This window comes from Tupaia chinensis, unplaced genomic scaffold, assembly GCF_000334495.1.
Source record: "Tupaia chinensis unplaced genomic scaffold, TupChi_1.0 Scaffold000101_1, whole genome shotgun sequence".
NCBI lineage: Eukaryota > Metazoa > Chordata > Mammalia > Scandentia > Tupaiidae > Tupaia > Tupaia belangeri.
In genome coordinates, this window is record NW_006159565.1 from 7,893,740 (window position 1) to 7,905,263 (window position 11,524).

Sequence of the window (11,524 nt, forward strand, 5' to 3'; positions counted from 1 at the left end):
TAAAAAAAAAAAAAAAAAACTTAAAGTCTTTGGAAAAAAAACAAAAACAAAATTGGAAAGAGATGTTAAAAAGCACCTCAGTAAAGTCAGTGATTTGGTGATTTAAAGCTTTTACAAAGTCCTTGATTTCAGTCTTTTCTAAATTCATTCCAAAGAAGGACTCTATTACTTATAACACTGTGGACTTTTCCTATTATCTAGGTTTTTACAATGAATAATGATTATAATAATAAATATATAAATGTAAATGAAAGCTGTGGAGAGAACTGTCTACCAAATAATTAGATTTGGACTTAAATCTGCTTATGCACAAAATAGCTAAATCGGAATTTTTATATTTTTAGCTGGCAACTTTTTTAAAAGAATTATTGTATTGAACTTTATTTATTTTATTTGTATTTTATTTATTTAATTTGCCCAGAGAGGGCCAGAGAGAGAGAAAACGCAACCCGCCAGGTCTGGAACTAGGTCATGGTCGGCCACATGGGAGTCCAGCACCCTGAACCACCATGCCACCTGCTGGCCCCTTAGCTGGCAAATTTAACCCACTGACATGCAATGTTATTACAGATATATGAGAACTTATCCCTGTCATTTTATTACTCTTTTTTTCCCCTAAGCATTTTGTGATTTCTTATTTATATTTATCTCCCTTTAGTTTTCCTGGTGAAGTATTTCCACAAGTATTTCCTAAAAACCTGGTTTAGTTTTGGTGAATTATTTCAGCATTTGTTTCTCTGGGGATTATTTTATTTCTCCTTCCAATTTGAAGGATAATCTTGCTGGGTATAGTTCTCTTAGCTGAAATTGGTTTCTTTCAGAGTTTTAAATATGTCTCCCCATTCTTTCTTTGCCTGCATTGTTTCAGTTGAGAGGTTCGATGTTAGTCTAATGAGGTAACCTCTGTAAGTAACTTGGCGGTTCTAAGTTTGGGAAGTTTTCAGTTAATATATCATGAAAGAGTTTCTATTCCTTTACCTGTCTCTTTGTCTTCCAGAATAACTATAATACAGATATTCAGCCATTTATTGATATCCAGGATTTGCCATATTTTGTCCTCATTTTTAATGGCTATTTTTCCATTTTTTTTCAGTTGCTTGAGATAGTCAGTCACTTAATGGTATCTAGGATTTGCAATATGTTGTCCTCATTTTTAATGGTTGTACTTTCATTCTTTTCAGTTGTTTGGAGTAATTCAGAGGTTTTTGCTTCAAGGTTAGAGATTCTTTCTTTTGCATGATCTAACCTGATGTTGATACTATCAAAAAAAAAAAAAAAAAAGTTTCAATTTCCTTCCTCACAGTTTTCTTTTTTGGATAGGTTTTTGCTATAGGGTGCGTGTGCTCACCAGATAGACAGAGAGAGACAGAGAGACAGAAAGCGAGAAATCACCCCCCAGAGGGGATGGTCACGCTGCAATCCCTTCTCCTCCATTCTCTTCTCGGGATCTTGGGTATGCACGCACATGTGCCTGGTGTGAGTTTTAAGCCACCGGGTCCGGGACGCAAACCGCGGTCGACTACGTGGGAGTCCAGCGACATAGCCATTACGCTAACTGCTGGTTCCCCTTCATCACAGTTTTAAATGGAATCAAAAGTTCCATTTGATTCTTTTCATGGTGTCTACTTCTTTATGGAATTCCTCCTTCAAGTCATGGGAGGATTTTCTCCTCTCTTAGAATTAGTTGTCTGTTTCCTCTTGCATCTCACTGAGTTTTGTTATGATAAATATTATGAATTCTTTTTCTGACATTTCTGTGATCTCTAATGTTTATTCACTGTTGGTGAGGAGTTGGTTTTGTTTCTGTTTCTGGAGAGTGGAGATATTTCCTGGTTCTCTCCTACTTTTGGGGATTGGGCTTTGATTTTTAATCATCTGATGATATACTCAGTTCTTCTACTTCTATGGAGTATGTTTCTGTAGCTGTATGTTCTTACACTTCCCTACAATGTGAGTTAGCTCTTTGCCAGTTTCCATTCTTTTTTTTTTTAAAGATTTATTTATTTATTTAGCATTTTTTTTTTAACACAAGTTTTGCCAAAGAAAGAGAGAGAGAGAGACAGTGAGAAAGCAAGCCACCACCAGGTCTGGAGCTGAACCACAGTCAACCATGTGGGAATTCTAGAGCCTTCACCACACTACCTGCTGGCCCTCAGGTTTCCATTCTTTACTGTGGGTGAGAGTGTAGAATCCTCAGTGGGAGCTTTGGGTTCAGGTTTTCAGGCTGAGAGAATCCCTCAGAAATCTCATTGTTTTCAGGTGTTTAGTTCCTGTATACCCAAACCTCTCTGCTCCCAATGTGGCAGGAGAGTGAGCTGGACATGTAAATAGAATGTAAGGCAGTAGGCAGAATAGCATCAGTACAGGCGGGACAGCAGATCCTACCTCTTATCTCACCAGTAGAAATGTAAATTAGTATAGCCATTATGTAAAAGAGTAAGAAGGTTCCTCAAAAAAACTAAAATAGAACTGCTGAATGATCCAGTAATTTCACTACTGGGCATATATCCAAAGGAAAAACAAAAGTAGTATGTCATAAAACTATATTCACTCCAATGTTTATTATAGCACTATTCACACTAGTCAAGGTATAGGATCAACCTAAGTGTCCATCAATATACAAACTAAAAAAATGTGTAGACACACATAATGGAATACTATTCAGCCATTAAAAATTTGAAATCCTGTCATCTGTAATTACATGGACAAGTCTGGAGAATACTGTAAGTGAAACATATATATATACACACACACATATGTGTATATAGTTTTAAGCAGCCAGGTCCGGGACTCAAGCCATGGTCAACTACCTGGGACTCCAGTGACATAACCATTATGCCATCTGCTAGTCCCAACCTCTGAGACATTCTTATTTAATATGCTGACTGGGCTCACCTATGCATAAGACACCATTCCACATGCTAGAGACACAGTGTAACAGGAGAGATAGTGGTTACATCGCCTTTTTAAAAGTTCCAACAATATTGCAACTGACAAAAGAAATAGAACTATTATATAATTGATAATACAAAAGAAGAAATAATTAGAAGCGTGTAATTCCAAAGATTTACTAATAATAGTTGACAAATATGAGCATGAACAATAAGCAAATGATATGTTTAATGGGTTGGGGTTTTTTCTGGCTTATATTTCATTTTGTTTTTGGTAATCCTTTCACATTCTTACCTATCAGAGCAGTAAGCTGAAATAAAAATATGGGACCAGAACCAGTAGATGGCATAGTGGTTATATCACTGGACTCCCACATAGTCAACCACGGTTCAAGTCCTGAACCTGGCAGCTTAAAATTCAGGTGTGTGCGTGCATGTGTGCCCAAAATCCTGAGAGGAGAATGGAGCAGAAGTGATTGTGGCATGGCCATCCCCCCAATGGGTAATTTCTTGCTTTCTGTCTCTCTGTCTCAGTCTCTCTGGTGAGCGCACATGCCCAATAGCAAAAATCTCTCCAAAAACAAACAAAAAAAATTACTATCTACCTCTTCCCTCTTTCCAATCAAACACTGATTTCATATTATTTGGCAATTTTGAATGTCTTTTTGTTTTAGAAAAGTTTAAAATTAACAGTGTTACAAACATATTAAGTCACGCCCCTCTTTTTTATTTAACTTTGTTTTTTTAGTTTTTGCTATAGGGTGCATCCACTCAGGAGAGACAGAGAGAAAGAGATGGAAAGTGAGAAATCACCTCCAAAGAGGGATGGCCACATCACAATCCCTTCTCCTCCAGTCTTTGAGGATTTTGGATACATATGCACACACAGGCCCAAAATGATTTTTAAGCTACAAGGTCTGAGACTCAAACCATGCAGCCAGCCATGTGGGATCCAGTGCCTCAACCTCCACACCACCTACTGGCCCCTAACTTTATACTATAATATGAAAATAAGAAGCACTTAAATAAAAGAAATCTCAACAAAGTAAAAAAATGTTAAAATAATGAGAACTTTTCATATAATTATTAATTTAAGGTCAAATAGCCTTCTAAAAAACATAGTTAATAATTACTAAATTTAAAATTGTATAATGTCCTTGCCCAGTAAATACTGCTTATGTTCCACAAATTAGAATCTAAGAGACAAAAAGTTACAGACTTCTTTTAATACTCAGCTTGAAATCCCATATTTAAAACTAATAATTAAAATTAATCCCATATTATTAAAAATATCAATATCTATTGATCTATATCTATAAGCAATGAATTAAATGTTTAAAAATAAAATATATAACTATAGAGATCTATTATCATTCTTGTGAATGTTTATATTTTTTAAAGCGTATTTATTTATTTCACAGGAGTTGGGAGGAGATTAGTTAACTCGCTTGCCTAATATTTTAACTGAGCACTGAATAAGTAACATCAGAAGAAAGGACATATGAAGGATTTGTATTATGTAACACAATTAGTAAATATTAGCTGTAGAATGAGCTATTCCATTTCCTGAAAAAGGAAGAAGCCAGTCACCAGTTTTATCAATAGATCACAAAAGAGAGAGCAAGTAACATTTCAAATATTAGATGGGAAGAATAAAACATTATTTAATAGAAATACAATTTTTATTACATCACCTAGTTCCCCATTGAGGACTTTCAAGTTAAGAAAAGCATGAGAGAAAAAAATAAAATACACAGAGCAGTTGTACACCAATTACAAAGTTCATATTGGGAAAAATGGATTAAATATAGAGCATCTTGTTAGTGAATCACCATGTCATTGTTATTCAATGTATCTTTTCTGATTTGGGGGGCACATATTTTGGTATATATCTCTGAAAACATATAACCTCAGAGTTCTGCAAAAACCCTACACTACCCTACACTATTACTTGCCGAACCTTCCAACAGAAGCAGTCAATAAAAATGCCAGCCCTCTGTTTAGAGATGAGTAGGCACAACATGGTGTAATGCAGCCTGAGTGTCACATCTGCTTTGTCAACTGTTCTGGCTGTAGTAAGATTCTACCTCTGTTTCAACAGGCCAAATTTGTTAGGAACATCATATAGTGCATCCTTAGAAAATTGACCATCTAAAACAGCAACTAAAAAAGATAACCACTTGCTAATAAAGAGAGGAAGAAAGAAAGAAAGACGGACCCAAACATGAAGAGGCATATGATCATAGGTCAGAGAAGGCCCAGAGCTCTGCTCCTTTGATTTGTAGCACTGTCTTCTTTTCATTATACAACACTACCTTCTCCTTCAATGATATCTTAGGTCAGATGTTCATATCCCAATCAACCTGTCCAATGACCCCATTAGAACTTGAAATAAAGCCACTGCCCCACTTGCCCAAGGTCACACATGTTTCCAGGCAGGATAAGGTCCAAATGAATCCATCTCTTTTCATTCCTAATCCCACATGCTTTACCTTTTCTAGGAAAAGAAAATTTTGTCTAACGTGTAATCACTCAGGTAAATGTGCTTTCTTCAAAAAGACTGACGTCTATTTTGGCTGTTATTCCTCCATAGATTTTGTCCATGGGAATTTCATGCTACTCTTCATTTTCTGGGCCCATAGTACGCTGTATAGTTTCAAAGATCTAAAACCACAACCCGTGAAATCAGCATGTTCCAAAGTCATGTTATAGTCATTTTTCAGTCTCAACTGTCAAGAATCCTAAAAAGTACCCTTTTGGTCAAAGCTTCACATTCATATCATTAACACCAATGAGCATTATTTCTGAGATAAGCATATTAAACATCCATTAAGTCTATTACATTGTTTTTAGAAACTTTTAAGTTTATTTATTAATTCCATGACAGACACACACAAAAAGACAGGAATCTCCAACAGGGTCTTCACACCACAGTATATCCTTAGTCTCAGCTGACCAGGATGATAGACACCTACACATGCAACCAGAGTGCTCAAGGAGGTCCCAGGATGCAAACCCAGAACCATTCCCACACAGGTCAAGTTGCATTACCACTGCTCCACAGACTGTCTCCACTGCCTGTCCCCCATAGAAATGGTTTTCATGTACCTTTTTTAATCCTTAAAACTTCATTTATAGTCTAACGCAATCTAGACTTTCAGCAAATTATAAAGACTTTGAGTAATTTTTGTCATATAATTACATGTAGACATGCCAAACTGTATCTTCTTCTCTAGAATTAGTGAAATGTTTATTTTTCTCTACTTCTCCTAATAAACTGTCTTTCAACTGCATCCAACTGTATCTTTAAAATACTTAAAGAAATTCAATACAAATTAATCTGATTAAAGGAAACTCAAAGAGTCTTGCCATCAAAGCAGCAAAGCCCTAATAACTGTTATTTTAACTATTTTACAGATTTTTTAAATGCACCTGTAAAAAAAGTATTATATTAGATACATGGTATATATTTCAGAACACAAATGTTAATATACTTTCTTAAGCTCAAATTACACTATAGGTTACTAAAAATAATTAAATGATAACCAAGCAGTAAATTCAAATAACAAAATAGCAAAATGTCATCTCTTAACTGAATGCCAGTTATTCATTTCTGTCAACTGTCCTGAAGGTGTCATAAATAAATGAGAGCAGTATCTATATAAGAAATATTTTGAGAAACTTACCATCATTTTGGCTCTTGCCCTTCATTTCCTCTTTCCATGACAGAATAGTGTTCAGGGGAACATAGTCCCTTAAGTATTCTTTGCGTCTCTCCTCTAAGGTCATCTTCAGCAAACGTTCTTGCAAAATAAAAGTAGAATCTCCATTTGTATTTTATGTTTAAGCTCAGGAGGTATTTTATACTTTAAATATTAATTATGTTAAACTAACTAAACACTTAGCACAATCTTGAGGAACACCAAAATGCAAATTCAATGATTCCATATATGAATGTTAAAAGGTATCAAATTAATTCCTTATTAACAAGGAAAAAAAGGAAAGAAATAAGGAAACTCATTTATTCTTTCAATCAGTACCTACTGACAATGTACTACACCCCAGGTGATATGCTTATATACTGCAGGTTAAAGTGATTCTTAACCTTAAGTAGTTCACAGGACAAATGACATAGTGGTTAAGAAACCAAAAAAAAAAAAAAAAAAAAAAAAAAAAAAAAACCTATTTAAATAAAATACAAAAATGCTAAGATAGGTATGTACAGATAGTGAGAGCACAAGAAAGGGAACCACCAAGATAGATATTTACTCAATTCTAAGATGCCCTCAGTGGTAAAAGCACACCTTCAATTTAATAGTAGTTTTCTGAAGAGGGCATACATGTTATTTTAAATAAATATATTGGTTCTAAGATATATTATTATTATCATTATTTTTTTTATTTTTTTTTTTTAGGTTTTTTGCCATAAGGCATGTGAGCTCACTAGAGACAGAGAGAGGGAAAATGAGAAATCACTTCCCAGGAAGGATGACCCCAGGAGGAATCTCAATCCTTTCTCCTCCATTCTACTCTCAGGATTTTGGGCACCCATGCACACATGTCCAGCATGATTTTCAAGCTGCCAGGTCCAGAACTCAAACCATGGTTGTCCATGTGAAAATCTAATACTTTAAACACCACGCCACCTGCTAGTCCCAAGATTAAAATATTTTTGTGAAAATTATGTCTTAGAATTAATAATAGTGGGTGTCATTTATAAAGAACTCACTGTGTGCCAAGTACTTCATATGTATAACCTCACTGAAATAATTTTCCCCAAATTCATAAAATTGATAGTATCCCTATTTCACAGATAAGGAATTGAAACACGGGAGAGTAATATGTCTATAGCCAGAGGGCTTTCAAGTAGTAAATCAAGATTAAAATCGAGATAGATATCTATGTTAGTCAGAGATTATTATGCGTTTTTGTTTGCTTTGCTTTTTTTTTTTTTTTTTTTTTTTTTTTTTTTTTTTTTTTTTTGTGGGGGGGGGACCCCACAGCAAGCTTTTGCTATAGGGTATGGGTACTCACCAGAGAGACATGGAGAGAGAGAAAGTGAAAAATCACCCCCCCCCTCCAGTGGATGACCACACTGCAATCCCTTCTCCATTTCTCCTCTCAGGATTTTGATCACATACACATATGTACCCAGAATGCTTTTCAAGTTGCTGGTCCAAGGTTCAAACAGCATAGTTGGATTGTGTAGGATCCAGCCACCTTAACTTCCACATCAGTTGCTGGCCATAGCCTATGCTATTAACCACAGTATTCTATCAAGTTCTCAGGAAAAGTTCTCCAAGAAAAAGTGTTATGTGTTCATGAAGGACAGGTAGAATTTTGCCATAAAGTAGTTAAAATTAAGGTATTTCAGACTAACAGAATAATGTAAACAGTGATAAGGCGATATGAACAGTTTAATAAGCTGCAAGAGTATCAGGAGGGGAGTAGCTGCAAATGTTTAAAGTAGCTAGAAAAGTAAGGTAAAACAAAACTGTATAGGATTTCTACGCCATGCTGAGCTGTTTAATCTTTTCCTATAAAGTAGATCACTAATATTCAAAGTTGATTATGCATATTCCCAGAAGTACATAAAATGATCCACTAAGACAAAGAAAAATATATAAGAAATTCTATTTATAATTTCTTTGCATCTTAATTTTCTTTAAAGAATGCTTTACCTTCACAGTGAATTCTTTTTCTGTGAATTAAGTATATAAGGAAGCATACCTACTTATTAGATAGCATAGTGAGTTAAAATACGTTTACAGAATGCCTTGACATTTCAATGAGGTGGGTAAGCTTCCTTTAGATTTAAATAATAGCTGCAAAAACACTATGCCACCAGCTTTCCAGTGGGATGAAAGGAAAAAGGTCATGCATCCCATCAGCTTCTTTAATAGTAACTACTGTGCAAGAAAGCCTTAGCTCCTTCCTAGTGGTATACAATATTTAGTACTTTAAAATTCCCAAAATAAATATTCTTACAAAACAGTGAGACAGTCTCCAAATCATGATAACATTTTCCTATAATATTAAGCTTCACACAAAAATAGTTTCGTTTTGGGTAAGAAAAAATTATTTTAATTGCCTTCTTTAATTGTACATTTGCTTCTTCCTTTAGAAAATATTAATTCGGTTATATTTTCCCCATTATTAAAAGAAATAAAATTAAGACATTAAAAAGAATTTTAAATTCCTGTCTGTCACAGTCAATCCTGTAGATATTAAATGAAAGAATCATTATAACATTATTACTTTGGAACACTGTTTTCCTATTATGATGGAAAAATAGTTCTTAAGTGTTCACTATAAATTCATCAATGATTCATGTTACCAAAAACAAGGTCTATGTCTTCCACTATTTTGTCTTCATTATTAACAATAATACAACATTAATATTTCAAAACCATCCATAAAAATGGGTAAAAATGATTTTTCAAGGTTCAGAAGGTAATCCTTGTTGAAAGTGTGTGAAACTAAAGTAATTTTACAATATTTTATATATCAGGCTATTCTCAATGGCACTTGTTTTTGACACCAATATTTTAAGCTCTTAATAGCCATAATCATTAAAGCATAATTAAATAACATATAAGCTAACTTCTCACTATTTTAAACACCATTTTAGTTGTGTTGTTCAGTTATATGTTTAATCTTCCTAGTAATTATTTGGGGTGGAAAACAAAAAAAACCTCATCTCTTTCCTCATGCATTGCTGGAAGTAGGCACTATATAGAAGTTTTGGGGTATTTTTTTCCCCACATTAATTCCCTTTCTGGCAACCATTAGTCTTAATGGTCATAAAAGCTAGCATCTGCAATAAAAAATCTACAGGTTTTAAAGAGTTACTGTCAAGGAAATCAACTTTCAACCTAGTCACCCCTATTTCCTTCTGTAAAGATGAGATTTCAGGGGAAATTTGTATTACCCTCACTGATATACAGGTTTAGTGCATCTTTGCAATGCAAGGACTTTTTGCTACATTTCTGTTAAAAAAAAAAAACTAAAGAATGGAAGGAAAGAGATGTGAATAGCTTGGGAAGGGGAGGTAGACACTAGAGATTCAAGTTTTACATCAGAATGTTATCTGACTCGAGAGAGAGACTGGAGAGGTGGTGTTTGGTTCTGTTTCTTAAAAGAATCAGTGCCACTGTCAATCCAGCCGATTTAGATAAGACTTGATATGCCCAAAATTCAGGAACGGTTCATTCACAGAGTGACATCAGTCACAATCTTACTCTGAGCAACTTCAGACTATGAATGGTGACAGAATATACAGAAACACACTGCTGAAGGAAAAGCCCATTCAGTTCTCTGAAGGCACTTATCTTCACGGACAAGCCACTCTTTTTTGGGTTTCCCCTAGAATTCCCGGTTTCAAAAGTCACACAGCGGAGGAGGTGGCGCGCAGGGGGGGGGGGGGGGGGGGGGGTGTCTTACAAAAGAGGTTAACACCTGGAGATGAGAACACTCTGTCAGCTTGGATGAAAGAAGGAATGAGGGTGCACCGCAGCAGCTGCAGCCAGAGTACCCGCCGGCGGGCACGTGTACGTGGGACACCCCAGCCCGGCATGCTAAAGTCCCAACTGGGGTCCAAAGGAAGTTGTGCCGAGCGAGGGTTCATGCCGCAACCTGGACGAAGGTGGCCCCGCCTGGGGAGAAGGTGACCGGGTGCGGCAGGCGGCAGAGAGGGGCGTGCGCCCACACGTGCGTGAGCTGCAGGTGCCGAGGGCGGCGCATGCACGCCGGGGTGCGCGCGCGTGTGCGCGTGTGTACACACGGACACGGGAGAGAGGCGGCACCGGCCGGGAGGGTTCGAGGCAGGAGCTGGGCGGAGGGCGCCGCGGCACACACGCCTGCCCCCCACCCCCACCCTACCCCCACCCCCCGCACTCCCGGGACTCGACCGGTTGGTTACCTTTCTCCTCTCTCCACACCTTTTTCTTCTTTTTGCTGGGGTACATACTGCCGTGGGGGTGGCTGGCTTTAAGCTGCAAGTTCCCCAGGCTCACGGGCAAACAGGGTGTGTGTGGAGTGGGAGGGGTGGGAGGGGGCACTTGGGAGGGAAAAAGTGAAAGAGGCTTCGCGTCCTGCGCCGCTCGCTGCTCTTCAGTTGCCGCCCTCCTCCCTCAGCCCGCGCTCGGCTCCGGCTCCCACCCGCCTCAGCCCCGCGGTCGCCGCCACAGCAGCACCTCAGAGCCTGTCAACTAGGTCACGCCTCGCGCTAACCTAACACCCGCGCAGGCCCCGCCTCCCAGCTGCTAGGCAGCGCCGCCTCCCATTGGCTGCACCGCCCGCCGCTCTCCGCGTTCTAGTCACCGCGCGCCCCTAGTTCGGCCCCAGGGCGCACGCGCAGGCGCAGGCTCGGGCCAGACGCCGAGGACGTTGGGGAGCTCATGGGGGAGGAGCCAGGGCGCAAGGGGGCTGGAGACTGTCTCGCCGAAGGGGCGGGGCGTAGAGTCCAGGAGTAGCGAGAGGTGGACGCAGCTTCCCGCTGGCTTCGCGGCCCCTCCTCGAGGGACTGTGGGCGTGGCCAGTAGAACCAGGTGCGCCAGGTGACCACGGAGCCTGAAGGCGAAAGCTGCAGAAGGGAATGGAAGATGCGCAAGTAGGAGGAGACCATGGGTCCG

The 11,524-nt window shown here is 38.3% G+C and overlaps 1 protein-coding gene across 1 annotated transcript in view; it reads right to left on the minus strand.

Annotated features, from left to right (window-relative positions):
• The window catches only part of LOC102484555 (mono-ADP ribosylhydrolase 2), a 1,480,331-nt gene extending 1,469,255 nt beyond the window's left edge, over positions 1-11,076 (minus strand). Inside the window, exons 1-2 of the mRNA XM_006143678.3 lie at positions 10,813-11,076; positions 6,578-6,694 (exon numbers count right to left, since the gene is read on the minus strand). Of these exons, the coding sequence (XP_006143740.1) occupies positions 6,578-6,694; positions 10,813-10,858 (163 nt within the window). The 5' untranslated portion in view covers positions 10,859-11,076. The remainder of the gene's footprint in view (positions 1-6,577; positions 6,695-10,812) is intronic.
• Positions 11,077-11,524: the final 448 nt, after the last annotated feature.